Raw genomic sequence first — 26,208 nt, 5'->3', positions numbered from 1 at the left:
CAGTCTACAATGCTGCATAATAATAAAGCCCAAACCACATATTTCAAGTAGTATTATCTTAAAAAATAAAGGTGAATCCAATCCAAGGATTTTATGGTCCTCTGGAGCTTATTACAATGAAACCTTCCTGCGCCTAATAACTCTCAGCCAAAGTGGTATCTAATGGTTTTGCGTTAAGGTAAGCAAACTTTCCACCTTTCTAAAAGTAACTTCTGGATTTTCTTCATCCCCTAGAATCTGCATTCACAAACACAATGATCTTATTACTTCAATCACTATTTGCAAATAAGGATAAGTCATTTTATACACTGAACTTTTACATATACCACTTCCAGTTCTATACTTCCTTCCAAACCCACTATTCACCAAAGAGGAAAATATCTACTTTTTTTAAAAATATATATATCTTTAAATTTTATTTATTTACCTTTAGAGGGGAAGGAAGGAGAGAGGGAGAGAAATATCAATGTATGGTTGCCTCTCATGTGTCCCTGCCGGGAACTGGGAACTGGCCTGCAACCCAGGCATGTGCCCTGACTGGGAATCGAACCGCGATACTCTGGTTCGCAGGCCCGCGCTCAATCCACTGAGCTACACCAGCCAGGGCGAAAATATCTACTTTTAAAGATTCACAAAAATGCCAAGGAATATAGGCAAGGAAACAAAAAATCAGAACATAAAAACAATGGGTTTGAAAATAAAAGGAGATAAAGAGTCAAGGCAATGGCACTTAACTCCATGGCACATTGTTCTAAATGGCAGCCCAACTTCAAACATGCTGTTCCTGGTAACATTTCTCTCTCTTTTAAAAATATTTTATTTATTTATCTTTAGAGGGGAAGGGAAAGAGAGAAGGAGAGAAATATCAATGTATGGTTGCCTCTTGTAAGTCTCCTGCTGGGNCTGAGCTACACCAGCCAGAGCGAAAATATCTACTTTTAAAGATTCACAAAAATGCCAAGGAATATAGGCAAGGAAACAAAAAATCAGAACATAAAAACAATGGGTTTGAAAATAAAAGGATATAAAGAGTCAAGGCAATGGCACTTAACTCCATGGCACATTGTTCTAAATGGCAGCCCAACTTCAAACATGCTGTTCCTGGTAACATTTCTCTCTCTTTTAAAAATATTTTATTTATTTATCTTTAGAGGGGAAGGGAAAGAGAGAAGGAGAGAAATATCAATGTATGGTTGCCTCTTGTAAGTCTCCTGCTGGGAACTGGCCTGCAACCCAGGCATGTGCCCCAACTGGGGATCGAACCACGATCGTGTGGTTCGCAAGCCCACGCTCAGTCCACTGAGCTACACCAGCCAGGGCACATTTCTCTTTTTATATGGTAGGATACTAAAAATGTTTTTGCAATCCCTCATTTTAGGAATCTTTTTTTAAAAAAAGGGGGTTTTAACTCAGGAGTTAAATTTATTTGATCGTGACAGACTGATGCTTAAAGACTATTGGCTTAAAAGAAGACAAAAACACATATAACTCCAATAAGGCAGAGAGTATCCTTTTATAGCCAGACATTCACTTAAACTGACTTAGTTATTTCAAAATGATAATATAAGCTCACATGTGCCCAAACCAGACAGAGGCAGCAGCTCATTCATTTGGTTGTTTATGGTACTAAAGCTACAGAGTAAATTCAGGTAAGTGTCAATCTAGTGAGAAAATACATACATAAAGAAGTACAGACAGCTCTAATTGCTTCAGTTTCACTACAGTTATTCTGAGCATTGCAGGAATAAATTTATACTTACCCTGGTAAAGAACTTGCATGTCATTACTGGATTCTTTTAATACCACATGTAATGTTGGGTATTCAATAATCACTTTGTTCCTCAAATTGTCAAGGAGACTTTTGTGAGGATCCAGCTCATAATACCTTACAACATAAAAGTAAAACAAGAAAATGGTCTTAGTGTTAAAAATTACTCATAAATGAAATGTATCAGTTTCATACACACAAAAAATTTTAAATGGTGATAACTCTATTTCAGTAGTTATTTTCTTATGACATAAGTTTAATACTTCTAAAAAAACAGGTAAAAGAGCGATTTTTATAGAGGTTCTAAAGCTATAGAAAAAGCCTACCAAGAAACTTCTCGCTTTTGACTTCCGTTCAAGATGGCTGTGCAGAAAAAACACAGCTCGTGTCCTCACACAACGACATCAAAATTACAACTAAACTATACAACAACCATTATTCAGAACTGCCAGATATTGAGCTGAATGGAAGTCCTACGACTATGCAATTAAAGAATAAACCACATCGAGACTGGTAGGAAGGGCAGAGATGTGGACTGCGCTGATCCCATACCCACATGTGGTGGATAAAAATCGGAAGGGATATATCTCTGGAGGTGAGGAGTCCTGGCCCCATACTAAAACCTCCCAGCCCAGGATTCCAGTGCCAGGAAGAGAAGTCGCCATAACTCTGCCTGTAAAAACCAGTGGGGATTGAGGCTGTGGTAGATAGAAACTTGTAGAGTCCCAGGCAGTTCCTCTTAAAGGGCCTGTGCATGGACTTACTTGGACTCATTCCCTCTGAGCTCTAGTGCTGGGGAGGAAATGAAGTGTTTGGCATTAGGGTGAGAGCTAGGGGGCAGCTATCCCTCAGACAGAAGTGCTGGCCCTCCCCTCACAGAGCAGGCAGATGGTCATCACACTTGAGACTCCATCAACCTGGCTCACAGTGTCTGCCCCATGCTGGGGACTCCTTGATGCTCTACCCCATCCAAATTTTGGGCCCACCCAAGCTGTTTCCAGTGGCTTTTCCATACAAATGGTTTGTCTTGGCTCAGGCTTCTGATTCTCTTAAATTCTCATAAACAAGCAGCATCTGGCCTTAGCAAGCCCTGTATCTCTTGTTAAGTGGCTTTAGGCCTGGCACAAGCAGCAGCTGGCCATGGTTCACAACTTGGTCTCTTCTGGGCACCTCTAAGCCCAGCACAAGTAGGAGCCATCTGCAGATCACTTGTAGCTTATGCTGAGAAGCCCAAGACAGAACACCAGTGGTGGCTGACCTTGGCCTGCACCTCCCAGAGGCCCCAGAGCCTATGCACTCTGGTCAGCTTACAGACCACACTGGAGCACCACCACCCAACTGCCTTGACAAGTGACGCACTCAGAGGTAGGGACTCAATGGGTAACAGAGCTCTGCTGAAGTAAGTCCTACTTTGAGAAATGGGCTTCTGCACACTTGATTATCCACAGTGATCAAGGTTGGCAGTCAGAGCTCACAGCCAGTCCTTGCAGCTGATCAGCCTGGATAAATTTCTCAAACTGACCTGCCAACAGCGGTCAAGGATCAACTAAAAGAGGAGGTCATACACTGCCCACATGGTAGGTGAACCTTCAGTATCCTGGTTGGGTGATAGGGGAGGCTGTGCCACTGGACCCCACAGGACACTTACTACATTATGCCACTCTTCCAAGCCAGGGAGTTGTAGCAGAGAGTTTATCTGATATATAGAAACAAATACAGGGAGACTGACAAAATGAGGAGACAAAGAAACTTGGTCCAAATGAAAAAGCAAAGCAACATTTCAGACAAAGAACTAAATAAAATGGAGACAATCTACTAGATGCAGAGTTCAAAATACTGGTTATGAGGATGCTCAATGAACTTAGGGGAAGGGTAGATGAATTCAGAGAGAACTTCAACAGAACAAAAAAGGACATGGAACCCTGCCTTATGTGGTTCAGTGGATTGGGTGCTGGCCTGTAGACCAAAAAGTTTACGGTTCGATTCCCAGTCAGAGCACACACCTGGGTTGCAGGCCAGGTCCCAAATTGGGGGCATGTGAGAGGCAAATGATCTATGTATATCTCACATATTGATGTTGCTCTCCCTCTCTTTCTCCCTCTCTTCCTCCCTTCCCCTCTATCTAGAAATAATCTTAAAAAATGTTATGGAGGAAAGCAAATATTAAAAAATAAAAAAATAAAGGACATGGAAATCATAAAAAAGAATCAGTTAGAAATGAAGGAAATGAAGGATTTACAGGGAATCAAGAGTAGAGTGGATGAAACCAAAAATCAAATCAGTGATTTGAACTATAAGGAAACAAAAACATCCAATTAGAACAGCAGAAAGAAAAGAATCCCCCCAAAATGAGGATAGTATAAGGGGCCTCTGAGACAACTTCAAGCATACCAACATCTACATCACAGGGGAGCCAGAAGAAAAGAGAGAGCAAGAAATTGAAAACGTATTTGAAGAAATGACAGAAAAATTCTCTAACTTGGTGAAGGAAAAAGATATACAGGTCCAGGAAGTGCAGAGTCCCAAGCAAGATGAACCCAAAGAGGCCCTACCAAGACACATCTTAATTAAAATGTCAAAGGTTAAAGACAAAAAATGTTAAAAGCAGCAAGAGAAAAGTAGTTAGTTATCCACAAGGAGATCCCATAAAAATGGGATTTGATTTCCCAAAAGAAACTTTGCAGGCTAGAAAAGATTAGCAAGAAATATTCAAAGTGATAAAAGCATGGAGCTACAACAAAGATTACTCAGCAAAGCTATCACTTAGAATGAAAGGGCAGATAAGAACTTCCCAGACAAGAAAAAGCAAAATAAATTATCACAACTAAATCAGTATTTTATGAAATGTTAAAAAAGGGTCTTCTTTAACAAGAAGTTTAAAAATATGAACAATAAAATGGTAACAAATACACATATATCAATAACTGAAACTAATAAACAAGCAGAACAGAAACAAAATGACAGATACAGAGAACGTTTTGATGGTTGCCAGATGGGAATGGGTTCAGGCAGATGGGTGAAAAGGGTGTAGAGATTAAGAAGTACAAACTGTCTTTTACAGAATAGTCACGGGGATGTAAAATACAGCATAGGGAATATAGTAGCCAAAGAATATATATGCATGACCCATGGACATGGACAATGGTGTGGGGATTGCATGAGGCAGAAGGGGCTGGGTGAAGGGGGACCAAAAAGGGAAAATTGGGACAATTGTAATATCATAAATAATAAAATATAATTCAAATTAAAAAGAAGCAAACTAAGCGTCCATCAGATAAATAAAGATGTGATATATATATATATAATATTACTCAGCCATAAAAAACAATGAAATCTTATCATCTGAGACAACATGGATAAATCTAGAGGGCATTATGCTAAGTGAAATAAGTCAGTCAGAGAAAGACAAGTACCATATGTGGAATCTTATATGTGGAATCTAAAAAACAAAAAACAGTAGCAAACTCAAAAAAAGCGTATCTTACTCACATTAGGAAAACTCTAAAATAAATCATTCATTTTCATACAAAGTAAGGAATAAAGACTTTTACATATCTGTCTTTAATGTGTCATAAAATTTTCTTGGATAAAATAATACCTAAGAATTAAAAAAAGAACACTATTCCATGATAAATAATCTGTAGTATTATGTCAGTAAAAGACCTGGCTAAAAAATACTTTGGTAAAAAGTTCTTTCTAATTAAATATGGCCTTACTTTATTTAAAAATAAAAAAAAAACCAGATCTGAGTTCCTGAATGAGTCAAAAGCACCAATTTTTAGAAATATGGAGTTTATCAGTCATGGTATCCTGACACAGCTGTCCAGTGTGTCACAGGTAGTTAGGTACTTATATTCCTTAAGGTATGAAATTCTTGTGTCATTACTTAAAAAAAGCTGAGTTGATTAAAGATGCATTTCACTAACATTCTCCCTTGCCTGCTTCTGGACTAGGAGAAAAAGGCATGGTATTTCAGCTAGCTTACTGGGAGTGGCATATGGGAATGTGTTGGCATGTTAATATCATGTCACGTCAAAGAGGAAAAAGAGAACATGTTCACCAACGTAGTGCAGATGTTCTCTAAATTTTCTTCATATCTCCACCAGTGATAGATGATACTCACACGCACAACAAAAATCCCAAGGGATACCCAGCCTGAGAGCTGTAATTCAACACTTTCCCCTCCCACTCAAAAAAGCACAGTGGAACACAAGAGACCAAGAGTGAGGTTACCGCTGGGATACACCCGAGTCTGCTGTAATTTTGTCTTAAGAGCAAATCCTTCTCAAACTTGGGTATTTGTTAATTAGTAACAAATTATTTACTCCGTAACTCAGCAGTAGCACACTTACTAAGAACTGGTGTAGTGATTTCTTTGTGTTCTAAGTTTGTGCCACGTAAGGGAAAACTGAAGTACTTAAAATGCAAAGTCAAGCCTACTATAAAGAACTAATTTCCAACTAAGAAGGCGACGAGTGAGAGAGCAAATGTAAAGCCAAAACTTTCCTTATGCTTGCCTGACTGCACACCCCACCTCTGGAGTTAAATTCTTCATTTTAGAATCACAGAATATTTTTTGTGTTGAAAAGAAACTTGAAATGCAAAATATTCGGTTTTCCTAAACCAGCCACCCTGTGCCCATAGGCCACAGAACGCATACATTCTTTTCCCTGTGTAACGTAATACAGATGTGCTTACAATATTTAAGTGGTTCCAGCATCCAAGGATTAAATGTTTAACATCCTTTAAACATTATTTCCCTTTGAAATAAGCATCATTAAAAAAGTTAACAGTAAATATACCAAAGAAAAAAATGAGATTGGATTAGAATCAAAGTACGACATTAACTTACAAAATAAAATATAAAATGGATGTAACTAAATTTTTCTTAGGAGGAAACAAGACTTGAATTCTCAAACAGAAACTTTTCCAGTGCGATCCTATAAACACTTGCAGTAACATCCTCTGTGCATTTTAACTAAATCATCAAGCTTCTATTAGGAGAAATTTCCCAAATAAGGAAATGTTTTTCTACTTAATTCATTTCTTTTGTAAATAATTTTCAGTGTTAACTTAATGTTTTCGGCATTTTATTTCTTTTTATAGTATTTAATATTTTTTAGGTTTCTGTAGATTCCCAAAGCTGGAGCAATTGGGGAAAAAAAAAAAACCCAAGAAAAAACCCTTCTTCAACAGCCACATGGTAACCAGAGCCAAATTTTATAGGTTCCCCGCACAGGAACATTCGGAGATACTTAAACATTACCAGGTAATAAGTTATATATGTGCCAACCAGGCACTGCACAAAGTACTTACACTGCAAATATTTACAAAAATTTGTAATGAATTATTTAAAAAATATCTTATTCAAATGAAAAAGAAATCTGGCATGTTGTGTGGTTTTGATTAGAACTAATGAACTTTCTTCAGTGTTTAATCTAAAATGTCTCGAAGTGCTAATCACAGAGATATCACTATTGTGTCAGCAAGCTTCCAGGCCTCAGCTTTCCAGTCTGTTCATTAAAGAGGTCAAGCTGCACTAGATAATCTTTCAGCAGAAATTGGGAGTTTCTTTGATTTTTCTACTATGATGATTTTCAACTGCTGTGCCATGAGAATTTTTAAAACAAGCAGTACCTGAGTATTTAGTCAGGGCCACGGACCTCTTTTTCCCTTAGGTTATCAAATAAAAAAATGACAACAGCCAACACAACAGCCACCCAGTGTGAATGAATTAAAATGACACGTATTTTTGGGTCATACTGGCAATATATTTTTTGGTGTACCACAAAATTTTAGTAAGTAGTTTATGTGTGCCATAAGACGAACAAGTTGAAAATCACTGACTTAAGCCATGAATGCTGTTTTAAATTTGTATTTAACTATGGTAACAACACATTCTTACAGAAACTTTTAGCTTAGGACAAAGTCATTGAACTGCTTCTATAACAAAGAATGGTACTTTGTATATAAATGCTGAAATACACAATTATCGTTTTATGCATTTTGTATTTTAAATGTAGCTTTGCAACATTAAGCACAACCTTCAAACCATTATTTTATATCATGTTTACATCAAAGCTTCTATTATCGTGAGGGAAACTGCACAGTCCAGCTTGGCACTGCCCCAAACATTTAGGCTTCAGTTCCTTTGCAAGCCATCAAGTCACTGAACCCTAAGAGACAGCTGCATCTTTTTGAAATTTTCAAAAACTATGCTGTTCCCATTAGAAGAATGGCCCTGCTACCCTAAGACAAACTACTTAGGTTTGCAAGAATTAAGACACCAACATTTGTCTCGTCTCTGACCCTTAGGGACCCTCTTGTTATTTCACTTGCTCTCCCATACAGACTTGCTGGCTGACCCTGCTCCAGGCAGCTGCACAGGGGTGCGGGCAGGTCAGCAGGCTCAGGAGGCTAAACAGGTGCTGCAGTGACTGACGTCATACAAATAAACGGTGTCTTGATACTCAAGGATATGCTTTTAATCTTGGCTCTGCTACTAACTTTCAAAGAAACTAGCCATGTTCCCGAACTTCTTTCTCTGTACTTTATTAGCAAATTGGGATTTTTTAAAAAAGGAAACAGAAAATTAGAAGAAAAAAATGTCACAGGCCACTTTATTTGCCATCTCATCACTGACACCCCTTAGAGATCATTTCTCTTTCAATCCCCTAAAAATACTAAAACTAAATTGAAATATCCTCTGACTTTAACATTATAATAGCAGCCCCCAGGTTACAGACTTTTCCACTATACAATAAGGTCACTGGATGAGGCGAACACCGAGATAGCTCAAGCTCTAAAATTCCACAAGTTTGATATATATATCTGCAAAGGTAGCACAAAACCTATATTCTTAGTAGTCATATTTATTTTTCAATGTAAGTTTCTGGGTTAAAAGTGCAACTAACTGATTCCAAGTGTACAAAGTTGAACCTTTGCTGTTTTAAAAAAATTAACCCTGGTATACATCAGTTTATTGCTATCTGGTAACTAAAGGTTTTTAAAGTATGGTTCATCCTCACATAAATGAAATTCAGTAAGATTCCTGAATTAGTTATAAACTAAGTGTTTCAGATTCACCCTTTCCAAATTCCTTTAAAATAATACAAACTTAAAAGTACTACATTTATTTTAAGCCCTGGCTGGTGTGGCTCAGTGGATTGAATGTTGGCCTGTGAACCAAAAGGTTGCCAATGTGATTCCCAGCCAGGGCACAGGCCTGGGTTGCAGCCAGGTCCCCAGCTGGGGGCACATGAGAGGCAACCGATCGATATACTTCTCACACACATCAGTGTTTCTCTCTCTCCCCCCTTCCTTTCTTTCTAAAAATAGATAAATAAAATCTAAATAAAGAGAAAGAACTAAACTAATTTTATGAGTAGAAAGAACTGATTAAGCAAACAAAATGGTTTTTCAAAGCCAAACTAAAACTAAGAAACCACATTGTTAATGAAGATCCAGAAGAGGAGAAAAAAGATACATAACCTCAAACTAAAATATATAAAACCAAACTTAGCACAGGAACAGACAATTTTAACTCTTCTGTTCAGAAAACAAAGGTATTATTTAAAATTTCTCCAAATAATACTGTGTGACAATTTCTGTAACTCATACTGCCCAAGTCACACTAGAAAAAGATCTTGTCAAAATAAAATTTTTCTTATCTTTTAGTTTTCATATTTAAATACAGGAATTAAATGAACAGTTTGCTGCACTTTGTTTTGGGAGTTCAATGTATCCACGCAGACAAAGACTATACACGCTTGACACGGAGCACCATTCATCAGCGGTTTGGTGCAGACACGTGCCTCTGTTCAGAAAGTCCCACAGGTAGAACTGCACCAGTAAAGGATCCCAGTCGAGCTGTAATACTCTATGAAAATTTTAGAGTGTGATAAAATAATGACCAGCTATACATTTTAAAACATGCCTTAAAAAGGGCCTTGTAAGGCTCTTCCTTGTTCTAGATGCTCCTTGTTCAGTCTTTTCTCATCCTCACTGTAAGCTCAATTACTTTTAAATCCAGAAGGCCTGGGTTCCAGTCCTATCACTGGTCCTTTTGAGCTGTGACTCCCAAGGGTACTCAATTTTCCTCATCAGTATAATGATGGAAAGAGTAACTACTCATCAGCTAGCCTGTAAACATTCAACGTAATAGGTGAAAGTGTTTCTGAAGAGTAACTTGCCAAACTAGTATCGGTAATAAGACTTTATATCCTAAAGATAATTTAGTACCTCTAGCAGGGAAATGTCATTCTTACCAGGAATTAGGCTCATGATTTATGACAAATACTGTCCCCAAAATGTAAGGAAGTACTTGGCTGAAAGAAGTTATTTTTTAAAAAAATACATAATATAGTCAACTGCCAGCCATATGGAACTTTTTGTTTTAAACATTTCCTCCTTCATCTAAGGGAATAATCTCTAAGATTAAAACAACAATAAAAACTCTTATATTCAGGGTCAATTCAGCAGGATGTTGACTTGAATGTTGCACTTCATAATACAAGAGCAATACACATTTACTGAGAGTGATTTACTATGTGCCAAGCACTGTGCTAAGCAGCCAACAGGCATTATCTCAAAGTTATCTTCACAACCAAGCGACAGCATTTCTCTCTTTATCCCCACTATCAGATAGGAAAACAGAGGCTTAGTAACTTTCCAAGGCCTATCAAATTTAGAGAATAACTACACTTGACAGAGAATCTTCTTTGATGCAGGTTTTTGAATAAAAGCAAGAAGGTTATTTTGAACACTGCATAATTTGGGTTAGTTTTGAGAAGCAGTAATTCAATAAATTTAGTGCTTGCCATGGTGAAACTTTTGGGGTCTACTAAGCCTATTCTGGAATTTTTAAAAATGAGACCTACTTTTCCATAGATTATATATTCTGAAAAAATTATATTACTATTTCTTACCGGAAAGATATCATTTCACTCTGAGGAAATCCTAATAATAAAGTATTAGTATGAAAAGGCCATTTTTTGGGAAAATGTTTCTGAAAATGATGCCACTTCTACTTGAAACTCAACAAGCCCCAAACCTGTCCAGAAAGCAGGTCCATCTGTCAGAAAGCAGGTCCATGCCAGAAACTCCAGTCACCTTGGCTTCATGTCTGTTTTTCCTGCAGCAGAACTGTAGCCTATTCATTCTTGTATAAACTCCAGTTTTTATTTATATACATGGAAAATTAAATGTGCTTAATTAATGGTCTCTGAGTAAATTTGCACACACAAAAAATCATCCTACAAAAGCTTAAAGTATATCCTTATCAAAACCTGGATTTTATATAAATATCAAAGCAGGAAGGTAAACACAGAGTAGACAATGTATCTGAACTTCTTCATGGAAATAAATGATTCCATTAATAAGTCAAAATATAACAGAGACCTAAAATTTAATAGATTTGAAAAATTAAAATTGCATGGACAAGTAGCAAACCTGAGAGTATTCTGAATGCATCCGTCAGTAATAACAGCAGCTGTGTGGGCCTAGCATTCCCAGTACAGGCTTTTCTGATTCAAAACCACTGTTGCTCTGAGATTAGAAAGCTGGTAAGAAATGATGTGACAAGAGGGCAAGTGTGGCCTGGCTAACACAAGCACCTTATGTGAATCCTCCTCCACTGGGAATGTAAGTGCCGCAGAAGCAAGAATGTTTCCCTTACTGGCCAATACCACCCTAATGTTTAGAACAATACCTGCACCACACTGGATACTCACTAAGTGTTTGCTGAATGAATACATGAAATACATGATTTTACTTAAGAAGCCATATTAGCTTTTATAAGAAGATGTAAATTCAAACCTTGTGTAAATAGGTCAACGGCAAATTTCTTAGGGTTAGACAGGTATTCATGGTCGCCCAAATCTACCAATAAAAGTTGTGCATGGAAAAGTTAAATCCTGGGAAACATTTAAGACTGCTCTAGTTGATCGGGTATATCATAAAACAATTGTTATAAACCCTCAAAAAACGGACAAAACAACCAGTCAAATTGGAAGCATCAAGTATTTGATAAAAAGATTTCACTCTGAAATTACTGAACATCCTAAATTGTTCATTTAAAATCAAACAACCACAAGGAAACTACTTGTTTTTGCTTTCTAAGCACTTTTCAGGAAATAAATCTTCCCTTTTACATGCTTATCTTAAATTAGAAACCTCGTATTTTATAACCTATAATAATCTTACTTAGATGTTCTCTGAATGTACTTTCCTTTATGGTATAATGTAATTAAGCGTACAATCAAATATAAGTGCTCATCCTAACTTACCTATGAATGTATTATTTGGAAAACATTATGGTTTTAAAATCTTTAATTAAAAATACAATAAAAATCTATTTCTAAATGTAATGGATTAGATGTTTAATAAACATCTAACTTTATTAAAAATATAATACAGGGAAGTTTTGTAGAAATTAAGAGAACTGTACCTTGAGGCTGACTTATCTGGGAATGAAAGGATCCACCTTTCCCCAGTGTGGGTCCACCTCAGGATAAAAGCTACCCCAGTAAGGATTTCTGACATTACTGTTGCCTTAAAGTGATGCCATCACTTTAAGTGTCCTAGTATACTACAAATACCCAGTACCCTACATTTACCCTTTATCACATACAATTTCAGTTTCCTTGAATTTTGGGAGAAGAAAGATTCAAGTTCAACTGGCTTAGTAAGCTGACACATTTCTTCATTGGACACAGTCCAATTTCCCTTGATTTACTATGGAAAGAAATATAACAAACCTTTCCTTTCAGGTTAATGAAGGAAATAAAAATGAAACAAACAAAGCTACAACAAACAAAAACACCCCAAAAACCTTTTGTTCTTAGCAACTGTACCAAAATGACATAGGTTACTTTCCTTAACTTTGGTAAAGAAGTTTAATTATATGGCTGATTAGAAGTAAATAAGGGGAATGTGCTGAAGTTGATGCCAAAAATAGATATTTGTATTTAATTCTATAAAAGCAAGCTGGTGTTTAAAATACATACCTACTAACTTAAAAAAATAAAATAAATAATCCCGCCCATATAGCCATTAAATCAGTAGCCTGTGGCTATTATTTGTAATTATTCAGGGTCAGATAAGTGTCCACAAAGGAAATGACGAGGCAAGCACTTTTACTCTCCTACAAGCATTTAAGAATAAGAACTTTCTCAACTGAGATGGATAGCACTTACACTGTCTCCCTTCCATTCCTTCTGGAGCCATTTGTATGCTGTCCCCACACCAGCAGCCTCTGACAAGCCTTGGCAAATGCTCAGAAAGGTGCTGAAGTGCTAGAACGGTTGCACGTGCTGCCAGGTTGTCAGAAGACTGGGAAAACATGTTAGTCCCCTGGCCTAGGGAAGTGGAGATGAGACAACTATCCAAAAGCCATTTAACTTTTCATAAAAACCTTCAGACAATGTTCTTTTAGCAGACTTATGAGACTGAAGCCATAATATACTCATCAGTTATGCACCATGGTGTGAAAAATGAGTAACATTTACATGAACTAAGTAGATAAAATATGGTGCAAAGCAAGAAAGGAACTAAATTTGGAAGGGGAAATGCAGATAATAAAAGAAGAAAAACATTAATGATTGGCCAAAGGTAAACTCTAAGGGAGCAATGCAAATTATTTTGTTTAAACATGAATTATATGGAATTCACTTTAGGATTTTGTTAAACATAAGTGATTACCGATTTCAAAAATAATTGATTTTGGTTAACACGAATGTAACTCTGGATAACTATCTTTGCAGAAAACACAGAATTTTCTATTCTTCTCTTATTTGGGACCCCCAATCTTTTAGGGGAAGAAGTGAAGTTAAGCAATGAACTGCAAGTAAACATACTGAACTATTGAGCCTAAGAAGAGGACTATGTGATAGAAAACTTGAATTCTTCATCATCAATGAACCATGCACAATGATATAAAGCTAGGAGTATTTGAGATATGTTGGTAAGAGAAGTGGTCAAGATTTCACATTTAGATCCATTCTTACTTATAAAATCTTAATAATCTTATGTGTAGACCTTCTCTAAGAATCTATTTATCTATAGTAGTAGTAGTAGTTATAAAAGCATGCACTTACCATGTGCAGAATGAGTTAATTTAATCTCTCATGACAATATTATCACCCTCATGTTAGACATGAGAAAACTAAGGCAAGTGAAGTTATATAATTTACATCACAACTGGCAGCAGGCAGAGCTGGGATTCAAATGCAGCTCTGCTTTCACAGCTTGGACTCTCAAACCTCTAAGCCATACCAGCAGATTGAATTGTAGACAGGACCAGCCAGATCTAGTTTGAACCGGGTATATCAGTGTTGTTAATTAAACAATAGGAATGGGAAAAGCATTAGGAGCCTTAAAAGATCAGTATTTTGCAAGTCAGTATGCTGACACATACTGGCCCTTCAGCAGACTCTGCAGGGACTCTGAGAGACCATTCAGTGTCGTCTACTTCATTCCATTCAAGAAGGAACAGAGCCCAGTGATGCTGAGGACTTGACTGAACCCTCCGTCTGTCAGAACCTGGCTCCCTTCACATCTGTATGCAGTGTTCTTTCCACTGCAATATATGTAATAATCAGTTGGTCATAAGAATTTTTGTATTTTCAGAAACAGCTTGAACACTGGGACTCTGTTGCAGAGAATATTTATTGAAATAAGTTAAAATGCAACTTTCAGCTGCACATGATATTATTTTAAAATATTCCAACCAGGGTGATTTTTCAACCGAATTCATCTTATAATGGTGATTATTTTAAAATTTTAATTTTAAAGTCATTTTTTAAAGCCTAGGCTTTATTTACAGTTAGATAATTTGTATAACTAGCTACTTAAGCTAATCAAGTTACTTAATTATATTACAGAATTATAAAATATTTAAAGAAATAGTGTGGGAGCAATTTTACCTTACTAAATTTTGTTGCATATTTTCAACCTTCATTAAAATTTGGACCCCAGTCTGAGAGCGAATGTAGGCTTTCAACCTGAAATAAAAATGTCACATTGAAAAAGCAGAATTGATGTTTAATATATATCAAAATAGCATCCATGGAGGGTCATTTATGAGTAAAAATTTATGAGTTAAAATTTATGTATACAAGCATAGACAAAGGTTTAAAGATATATTCTGATGAAGGATCTGAATTTTAAAAAATTACCTCTCTTCTCTCTGTATAATTAAGTAACTTAAATTAAAAAATAATTATTTCAGTAAATTAATCTTGCTATTTCATTTTATTTTAAAATGTATTCTACTTAGTGGCAGGTATTTTGTTTTACTGCCAAATATATGACCAATGGTAAAACGGGATTATTGGTAATCGGAATGAAACTCAATTATTATACCCACCCCGAGACACTGTTCCATCTGTGACACGGATCTCATTCAGTTTGGACACTACCTTTTATCAAAAGTAGATGATAAGACTTAACTTAAACTAAATCAGTCATTTTAGAATCCACAGAGTGTAAGTTTTAAACACCAGGTTACTCTGGAACTAAACCAAGCATTCATATCCCAAGCAGGTACCATGTGGTAAGAAGAAAGTCAACTGGGTTCCTGCCCAGGAACACTAGTGATTTATCCTCCAACAACAGTTCCTTTTAAAGCACTGCCTGTGTGCTACACTCTGTACTAGGAACTTTATATGTGCTATTTTTTAAGCTTCCTAACAACTGTATCTAGTAGATTATTATCTTTCTCATTTTATTAATGGAAAAAAACGAGGCCCAGAAGTTAAGTAACTTGCTCCTGATCACATAGCTCATAAGGAAAAGAGCTAGCTACTCTAACCTAGACATTCATTACTGACTCTTTCCACTGGGCTATGTTAATTATTTCTGTCCATGCTGTGTTTCTGGACAGGAGACAGAGTATATCTTTCTTAATTTTATGAAGACTTGGCTGAAACAGGATTTCCTGTCTGTAACAGTTACTTGGAAACTCCTAATTTTCAGTTTTTGGTTCAACTTGAAAGGCAGTTCAGTTTCGGGGTTAAGAGTGTAGATGCTGACTCCAGACTGCTGGGGTTTACATCCTGCCTATCAGCTACATGAAATAACTTAACCTCTTTATGGCTCAGTATCCCCTTCTGTGAAATGGGTATAATACCAGCAATCTAATTGAATAGGCTAATGTGAGGATTATGAATTAATACATTATTATCTGCTTCAAAGAGTATCTGCAACACAGCAGACTAAGTACGAACTCCTGTTAATTACTATCCAAACACATTATCTATCTCTGACTGACAAAGCCTTGAGTAAAAACCAACGAAATGGGGCATAAAGTAAATGGCATTGACACAACACATTCTAATAGTCACTCATAATAAATGTGCACATAACAAATACCTCCACATTTGAAATAATTTCAGAAAGTGACAAGATTTTAAAAACATACCTTTGACGAATTACAGGATCAGATTTTTCTGGGTCAATGTATGATCTTAAAATTTCATTAATAGTTTTATCATCTGGTACTCTTCCCAACAAAGAAGAAAACAAAACCAAAACTTATTATAATTTTCTACTGAAGGTATTAACCTAGAATCACTAAATCTTGTGGTTTTTTAAGTAACTGAACACAGACCTTTTATTATAATCTTGGCAAGATATAATGGTTTGTTAAGCAAAAATTACTCAGAAAAATAGCTCAAAAAGACTTCTTGGACCCATTTAACAAAGTCTCAAAAATGTTATTTTGAGAGGCTCCCCATAAATTAATTATAAAAATGTGAAGTTTCTTTTAACACACACCTGTGCTCAAAGATGAAAAGAAAGAAGTCAGGATGAATTACACTTGAAAGTTGCAAAAATAAAAAATCTGAAAAAAGGTTTCAGATGATACTGATTTCAGTGAATGTGCAAGTTTATTCATTCTAAATCATAAGGCCAGGTTAAAAACTTGATACTGCTTTCCCTGGAAACAAGTATTTTAGGTTTCCCAACTTTCCTATATGTATGCACATTGTCTTAAACTATAGAGCTGTAGAAACAAAATTAGGACACTGTTTTGAATTAGTAACTGTCCCCAAACATTTATACGTATTCGTACGTACTAATGTGCTATAGAGCCCTATCTGTAAAATTTGAGTCCTTTCCTCATCTCTAGTCTGATGTGCACCTTTAAATAAGAAAGTATTCCATTCAAATCTACATGACAATGACAAAGAGAGGATTTATGCATCATGTGGATATATGTTAAGTATATTACTTAAAAATCAACTTCAAAATTTTCATAACCCAATAAATCAATACTACACAAGTATTAAAACTTTTAAATGATACCTGGAAACGTTCATAATAATGGAAAAAGCATAAAAAGCTTTATATAAATTAATTCCAATTATGAGTACACATATGTACACATATAAAAATGTATTTTCTGTACAAATATAAAAAATGTATTACTAATAGTAGTAATCTCCTGGCACAGTAGTATTTTTGGGTCATTTTCCACTTCCTATATATGCACCCAGCTTAAGAAATAGATAGTTTTCAGCTTTTTTCATTTTCCCTGCATCTGTCTCCTTAACGTGTGCTCCCAGTGGTGAAGAGTAAACATCATTTGCATTAAAGTTCTATGACCTCTCTGGGTATTCCCCCAAACCACATTTTTTTTTCATATTACAGAGAGCTATACTACATGCATTCTTCTTTAACATGCTTTTCTCCCTCAATGAATCTATCTTATTGAGGATTCATCTCCCTCAATAAGATGAATATTATTTCTAAGATTCATCCATACTGATAGAGTAGTTGTATGTTATTCATTTTCAACGGTATTTAGCATTTCATTATATCACTACAACACAACTCAGTTACCCCTCCTACTACTAATATATAGTTACTGACAACACATTTAAGTTAATGACTTATTTTAAATACAGAGACATAATAAAAACAAGTAAGTTCTTAACAGACAGTGGCAATACTATACCTTTTTTCTATGTACACGGCTTGACTCTGAGGAAACTGAAGCTTCACATGCCAACAAAACTGCTGCTTTCTAAGAGAGAAAGTAATCATGAGGATCAAAGTAGAAAATAAAATCAAACTTCCTAAATTTTTGTTTTCATATAAAAATTCTAAAAGAATTCTTAGATTTTAACATACATTTTCTACTTGGAGCTATAATCTCCTTTCTAGGGTTTTAGAGGCCATGTTTTTTAAACAATATACTTGCATGAATTTTTAAAGAGAAAAACAATTAATGAAGCAGTTCTGAATTCCAAGGACTCGACATTCCTGAGTTAGAAGGCAATTTCTCATAGTTCAGGGGCATTTGAGATCAGTGTGCTACTACTTGAAGTTTACAAGTAAATTTCCTCATGACTAAAAAAACAATGAGCTGATGTCCTTGCTTGACTATTCTGGAAATTAGGTGAATGAAGTATTGTCCGGTTGAGGCCAGCTGGCTGCAAGACACACTTACGAGCCATGAGTACGTGCATTCAGTGGCAAAACAGTAGACAACAAGGTGGTTGCTAAGCAGAATGCACTCCAAGCTAGAGTCCCTTTGCTTTCAAGTCCAAACTTTGATACATACAAGATGACAATCGTAATTTACCAGGTGTCTGATTTTAGGAAAAGAACCATATGTTCTACTTAATATATCTAAATTTGGTGACACTAGACATCATTCTTTCTTTAAAAAAAATACTTAACGCTCAAACATTTGAGTCCATCACAGAAATTTAAATATCTTTACTACATCTTGGGCTTACATATTTTTTCCTTAGAAATTTCTTACAACACACTTGCAAGTTAATGGCCATAGAATGTCCAAGCAATGGTCAGCATTTCCTACAAATCTGTGCCCTAGCAACATGGCCCCCAAATCTAATTTTCATTTAATACAATCTGGTAGACTATTTCCCACCAAACATTTATATGATTGAGTCAAGCTTTTGTTAGAAGACAATGATCATAAAATCAAGTGCAAATCCTTCTATCAGGGTAAGTTATCACAGATCTGCTTATGGAAAGTTTTCTTTAATAACAAGACAGATTTTGGCACTAGTGAGAGAAGAATATGCCTGACTATGTGTACGTCAGTAGTTCCACGCATCATACAAGACACAAGCACACTTAATACTACTTTGAAAGGACACAGTTGTATAGTGCCTTTTACTAATTTAAAGTCAGATGTCTAAAGTCTCAGAGGCAAAGACCTTTATACAAAATTCTGAATGCAAATACAACAGTTACTAGTTTCAAATAAATAATTCTTCCAAAAGAAAGGATGTTTGTTATTTGTGAAACTGGCATAATACAGAATCACCATCAAGAGGCTGAAAGATACATTTCTCTCTTTGTAAGAAATAAACGATTTTTTAATCTTAATGCACAACAATTTCTTTGTGAACATATTTGCCTCTCCATGTTAAGTTATGAGGGAAAATTATTAACTTGTCATCTATGGAATTGTACATCACACTCAATCACCTCAATCACTGCCTGAGTAACTTTAAGAACCATTTCACCTTTCTTAAGATTCAGTATACCCTAAATACCTTCAGAAAGTACTCGACATTCCAAAAACAAGAGAGAAAACCCTTGGAAGTCACTTTATTTGCAGTAGTTAACTACTTGTGGTTATAAGGAAGTCATTTGTTACTATTTTACTATATATACACAGCTAAATTATGACTATTATAAAAATCTTCATTTGGCCTTAGTTCAAACATGAACAAATCTGAAAAACACACTTACTTTTAAAACATGTAGTCTTGCAATATTTTGAAAACAAAGAAAAAAAGGACAATATAAAAAATAACGTACTCATACTCAAATTTAACCAATTTGCAATGACCCTTCGTACTGTTCTTTGACCCAGTTCCCTTCCTATCATCAGAGGCAACTGACGGTCGGGCATGTATTCCTGCTACACTCATATGGTTATATAGTACATATATATCTACCCACCTATAAATAGTATAGTATTATGTATGATACTAACATTTATTTCAATGTGTTACTCTAAATATTCTATGCCTTGTTTTCATTTACACAATGCTTTAGAGGTTTATTTACTGTTATACAGTATTCCACTATGTGAAGAATGTCAAATCTCTAGACATTATGAATGCTTCCATTTTTTTTACCATTTGTTCTTACATATTAAATCATAGTTAAGAAAAAAAAAAGCATATCCCTAGTGATGGGGCTATCATTTATCTCTACTAGTATACAGAACTGGAAGTCAACTTCATGGAAAAACTGCCAGTACTTTTTCCATCTACAGTAGTATAAGAGGCATTTAAGAATAGTAATTCAGAACCCAGTGGGGGGTGGGGCAGTATTCAGAGTAAAAGACTTAAGAAGTAGTTAAAGAGCATTGGTTGTATAAAATATTCCTAAAATGAGTGAGTTAGTTATTTTTAACCTAGTTTCCAATTTTTTTTTTTTTGGTGTTCCTAAAACTGATTCAGTACTGAGATGGCCAATAAAATCTCTTCCTAAGTCTAAAGAATTAAGTTTATTTTCCACATTTCATAATTACATACTACATGTGATACATGTCTTACTTTTATGTCTTCTAAAAGAACATACTTTGTAGCCCTGGCTGGTGTAGCTCAGTGGATTGAGCGCGAGCCTGTGAACCACACGATCGTGGTTCGATTCCCAGTCAGGGCACATGCCTGGGTCGCAGGCCAGTTCCCAGAGGGGGACTCACGAGAGGCAACCATACATTGATGTTTCTCTCCTTCTCTCCTTCCTTTCCTAAGGATAAATAAAATCTTAAAAAAAAAATTACATACTTTGTAAAGGGAAAAAAATTGAAGTCAATGCTTCAATGAGTACCTTTATGCATATATAAAATTGCCTGTGTGTTTTGAGTTATTTTCTAAAGATAAGATTCCAAAAGGTAGGTAGAATCGTTAGGTTAGAGCAGGGTCTGACAACCTCAGCAGTGCTGACATTTTGGACCAGATAATTCTTTACATGGGTGGGCAGGACACACTGTCCTGTGCATTGCAAGATGTTTAGTAGCACCCCTGGTCTCTCTATACATGAGATGCCACTGTCAATATCCATAGTTGTGACAAATAGAAATACTCCCATGCAAGTGTCCTCGGGGAGGCAATATCATCACTGTTTGAGAACCACTGAGACAGATGTTTAAACATTTACTATTACTCCTAATGCATTAGGATCACTCTTTCCTAAATTCAGCAAAATATCTACTACTAAGAAAATGTCACCATGTCCTTGCCATATTTATCAGCATTCTCAAGAATAAAATACTGTATCCAGAATATTCTAGGTAACTTAGGCACCCCAAGGCTCTATGTTTAGAGCCTGATAACAGACTGGTGAAATAAGGTAACAATTACTGAAGCTAGTTTTCCCTGCTGGGCAATCTGACAAAGGAACACAAACACTGACCTCTTCCCTGACTCATATGAAACTGAAGTGACTAGTCATGCATAACAAAGCTTTCCTCCTCCTCAAATATCAACACCCCCCATGCATTCTCAATGGGGGTAGCATCACCCCAAAGGGGGTGCAAACTGGTTTTTGGGAGGGTAAAAATAATCTCAGATATTATGGTTTGTGACTCCAAAAGGCCACTGTATACAAACAGATATATACAGTGTATCTGTGGTAACAAAATATCATGGAGGTCAAAGAAGGTAAATGTCTAAAAAGGCCCTTTGGGAGGCAATAATAAAAAAAAGGTTGGAAAATACTAAAATGATACATGTATTAAATGAGGAAAATAGATAGTATTTTATATGTACCTGGTTTTAGTGAGTTAATACAGGATATTCATTTAACAACTAACTCCTACTTACTAGAAACTGCTAAGGATCATTCTATGCCATAGTTTCAAGACAGTGATACGTGGATGAAGACATAAGTTTGGGAGGAAGTTCTATATCCGTATACTCGATTACTCTTCTGACTTCTGACTTAAAATTACTAATTTTCCTCTGGAGTGCTACCATCAGTTCAAGGAAGAAGATGCAAATCAAAAGGCATCAGATTCTTTTAAATGGCACTTGATACATACAGTAAGATGTTTAAACTCACTTCTAACCAAAGTAATGCAAATAGAAATGAAATAGTTTCAGCTACCAGATTTACAAAGATGTTAAAATTAGAAAAGTTAGGGAAGGGTGGTAAAATGGATACCCTTCATCACCGACAGGAGTATAAACTAGTGCAAGTTTCTGGTGGTTCAATGTCATAAAAACTATAAACACACACTTACAATGAAAGAAATTTTTTTACCTTAACAATTTTATTCCCAGGAATTTATCCCCCCCAAATACTTGGAGAAATAATGACATATATACAACATGACCAGTGTACTACTTCTTATAACAGGAAAAAAATTAGAAAAATTCTAAATGTATATCATCATAAAACTGATTAAATAAATCATGGTAGATTTACATACTCACTAGGCAAAACTATATGCACTCAGAAAAAAATGCATTTTAAATGATGATGTTTCGATTAAACAATATATATTCATACATGTATTTACAGGCATAAAGATATGCCCCAGACTTTTAATGATGGGACTTAATAAAAGGAGTTAATTCTTACTTTTTATGTCCATGTTAAATAAATCTTTGACATAATGTAATGATTTGCTATTTTTTGATAATCATCAAAGTCAAAGATGTTTTCATGTGGAAGTACAGAATGTAGTCACAGAAAAGACAAGAACACTTTTAACATTCTTTTTAAACTTAAAAATATTTTATTATTTAAAGTTTTGAGATGTTTCTTTTTTTTTACCTGAGACCCAACAGAACTAGTGTTATTTATACTTACTTATCTAATCATTCTGACAGCTCAAAAAAACATGCTACAACTAAGAATTACATATGGAGGCTGAATTCTAAGTAATATTTCTAATACAAAGTTTAAATGCATTTAAACATTTTTGTTCTTAAAAAAATAAACAACAACAAGAAGCAATGTTCATATGTTCCTTCACTGACTAAGCAACATTTACTCAACACTTGTGGGCGCTCACTAGACGTGAGTGACTGAGGGAGGACCGAGGGGATGAGCCCAGGCAGCTTTTCACTTTGGGACCAACCCTGAGCGGCTGCATTGCTCCTTCCCTATCACTGTGAGAGGGGCACACAGCTGTCCCGTGAACACGCCCTGTTCCTTATTGACACTGTACACAGGACGATCACTCAATATACTCTAATGCCCAGAGAGAAAGGACAGGGCAGAGTCAAGTGGATTCTGTGTTTCAGTCCCATTCTTCACAATGATTTATTATTTGATATGATCTTGAGCAAGAGACACATTTCCGCTGTGTCTCAGGTTTCTCACCGTAAAATGGAGATAACAACAGTTTTTATATCGTAAAATTAAATGTGTAAATATCTGCCGGGAGCTCAGAACATAGCAGTCAAAAATGTTACTGATATTATTACCATTGTTTAAATTCTACATTCAATTCACGGTCTTGAATTAATGAACATTAAAAGAGGAATACCGCAGGACCTTTAGTTGAGAATATTCCATCATGAGTTTATAACCACACTCTTCTTACACTGAAATTAGTGTTTAGAGGCTGAAGATGAAACTCGATACGCGGGTTAATAGCAGAATGTAAAGCGTCCTGAATGTTCTGCTAAACAGTATGCATTCTATTCTGTGGTCAATGCACCAACAACAAAGGTTTTTAAAGAAGAGTGAATGAAACAAGGGCTTAAAGGGATACTCCTTGTCTTGCTACTTCACTCTCCTAATAAGTGTTTCTATAGTATACCTGGGACCCTAACTTTTCAGCCATTGTTTGTAGTTATTAAGGGAAGTATTTCTCACCAACTTTTGAAAAAGCACACTGACATATTATGCCAGTTCAGTGCAAACATACCTGAAATTTCTACTTCTGATGTTTAATTACTGGTGACTCCATGAGGTAAGTAAGCTGAAGCTACTGGATTCCACATGCCTGATCTCGAAAATACTATGCCATAATTAAATTTAAAAAGTTACTGTAGTTATAAAAACTACAGTAGATCTTTTTACTAAAGAGCACTAGCAAGCAGCAACAGTAATGTTTATTAAGTGCTTTTTATATGTCAGACATTATTGTAAATACATTTATGAATTCATTTAATCCTTGTAACTCGAAGAGACAAATGCCATCTTCTCATTTTACAGATAAGAACATTAAGGTGAAACACTAAGGGAACACTGAGAAGAAATTCACTCCTCCAAGATCATTATTCAGCTGAAAGGTGGCAGTATAATCTAGTATATACTATTACAAACTTTCCAGAACTGAAAATTCAATAACAAACCAGGTCTATTTCTGTACTGCTAATTCAAAAGCATCTCATTCATATTTTATCAGATATTTGCTCCATATTTAAAAAATCTTTAAAAAAGTTATAGTGGATATTTTGATTGTCTACTTGGCCATCCCATACCACCATCCTCCTTCCTAATCCATCACCATACTTCCATGGCTTAGGACTGGGCAGGTGGACGAGGTGGTCCAATCGCAATACATTTTAGGTTTCTGGTTCAGTAATGCTGGGACAGAGGCACTCCTGTATACTTACTATAACCCAAACTACCACGAGCATCCTATAACCATGAGGATTCAACTGATCCCATGGAGGATAGAAAGGAGAATAAGCAATAAACTGGGTTTCTAATGATATATACTCGAGTCATGGTCTCTATTAACCCTGAGGTCTGTCCTACCTCTGGACATTCAACTATGAGAGCCAGTCATACGCCCTTTTTATAGCTCAAACCAATCTGAATTGGGTATTTTATTTCATGCAACAGAAAGCATCCTAACTAATACAAGGCATTAAAGTATTCTCTTTCTAGTTTTCATCTTTCACTTCTAAGCAATAGAAAAAGAAGATAATCTATAAATTGTCAAATGTTGTAAAATTTGGAAGCAGCAAATTATTACTGAAGGAATTTCAGGAAAAAGTGTTTTGTTCCACTACTGGTTGTAAAATCTATTTTAATTCAAAGCAGAAAGAATACCAAATTTTGAAATCCTTAAAGGAAAAAACAAGTGTACAAACTAATCTGTGTCAGGGGTGCCAAACCTTCCAGCGTGTCTGGGCCACACTGGGAGGAGAAGAGTGTCCTGGGCTGCACACTAAACACACAAACACTGGGGAGCAAACTGATGAGCAAAAAAAGGTCTGTGCGCAGTTTTCGTGATGTCCACCACCAGGGATAAGCAAAAAAGCCCTCACATAATGATCCTAATTATGCAGCAGCCCTTTTGATAATCTTTTAAGTTTGTGATCACTCATATAGGAAATGCACATATCTAAGTAATAAAACTAAGTAATGTTTGAAGTAAATTTGCGGTTTTGTGTTGGGCAGCATTCATAGCCATCCTGGGCCACAGGCTAGATGCCCCTGAATTACGTAATCCCTAACTCACAGACATTTTTATCCTTTAAAATGTACTAAAAGATCAAAATTTAATGTTTCAAAAATAAAAGAAACTATACCTCATAAAAATAATCCATCTATCCTATTAGGGTTGGTACCATAATAAGTATTTTTGGAAGAGTGAATACAAAGAATCTGTGTAGTTACTTAGCATGGATTAAAATTACTGGAATTGAGGAGAATGAAAACCAAAATTTTATGTCTCGCATCATTATGAAAATACTTTGAAAAGTTCCAGTTATATATTATATTTTGCTTTTTTAAAAGTTAGTTTCACCCCTACATAATAATAATAGGAAACAGGTTAAGTGTGTGGTATTGGCTTCAGTAGATAATATAGTAAGAAAATGGAAGTAGTAGTGGAAGATCGAAATGAAAAAGTACACTTTGCTTCAAATAATTAATAAGTACTTGAGCATTTAATAAAGCAAAGCAGTTCTTAACTAGAAGTGGTACCAACTTAGGGGCTGGGGGCATTTGGAAATGGCTGGGTAGTTTTAATTGTTCCAAGATTGGGGAGTACTTCAGGCATGTAGTGGGCAGGGACCAGAAATGCTAACCTTCCTGTAACGCTAAGTCCCACACGACAACAAAATTGTCCTGTTGAAAATGCTAACAGAGCCCCTACCAAGAAACACTAGAATGCAGAAAGGAGAGCAGATCAATGCATACCCAAAACTGAGTACCAGCACTAAACGCCAGCATCTGTTTCCTATTAACTGTGGAGAAAATATGTATTATAGGAATTCTGGCAAAGGACAAATAAGGAGAAGATGAGCTTATGCACTTTCACAGATGCCCAGGAAATATGCAAGGGGAAGACATTCTGGGATTTAAGAATAGTGACCATCCCGGGTACATTTAGTTAATATGTTAGGAAACCAGGCAGGGACTGAATATGAAGATCCACATTTAGTATGAATCCCTCAGAGGAACAGGAAAATTCTCTAAAAATCTGCTTGAATCCTGTCTTCACTGGGAGGTCTTTCCAGTCCCCTGCTCTC

The 26,208-nt window shown here is 35.8% G+C and overlaps 1 protein-coding gene across 3 annotated transcripts in view; it reads right to left on the bottom strand.

The window, feature by feature from the left end:
• The window catches only part of ZNHIT6 (zinc finger HIT-type containing 6), a 63,151-nt gene that overhangs the window by 5,359 nt on the left and 31,584 nt on the right, over nucleotides 1-26,208 (bottom strand). For 2 of the 3 annotated variants that reach the window (XR_005068651.1, XM_037060935.1), the window contains exons 6-9: nucleotides 17,727-17,795; nucleotides 16,188-16,268; nucleotides 14,692-14,769; nucleotides 1,761-1,885 (exon numbers count right to left, since the gene is read on the bottom strand). Coding sequence is in view for 2 of the 3 variants with exons in the window: in XM_037060935.1 (XP_036916830.1) it covers nucleotides 1,761-1,885; nucleotides 14,692-14,769; nucleotides 16,188-16,268; nucleotides 17,727-17,795 (353 nt within the window). In the remaining variant the exon portion in view is untranslated. The remainder of the gene's footprint in view (nucleotides 1-1,760; nucleotides 1,886-14,691; nucleotides 14,770-16,187; nucleotides 16,269-17,726; nucleotides 17,796-26,208) is intronic. The other variant, XM_037060936.1, reaches the window with a different exon arrangement.

This window comes from Sturnira hondurensis, unplaced genomic scaffold (genome assembly GCF_014824575.4).
Source record: "Sturnira hondurensis isolate 20B ecotype Veracruz unplaced genomic scaffold, ASM1482457v3 Scaffold0013063, whole genome shotgun sequence".
Lineage (NCBI taxonomy): Eukaryota > Metazoa > Chordata > Mammalia > Chiroptera > Phyllostomidae > Sturnira > Sturnira hondurensis.
Note: the sequence above shows the minus strand (reverse complement) of the source record. Positions and strands in the feature narration are given on the sequence as shown.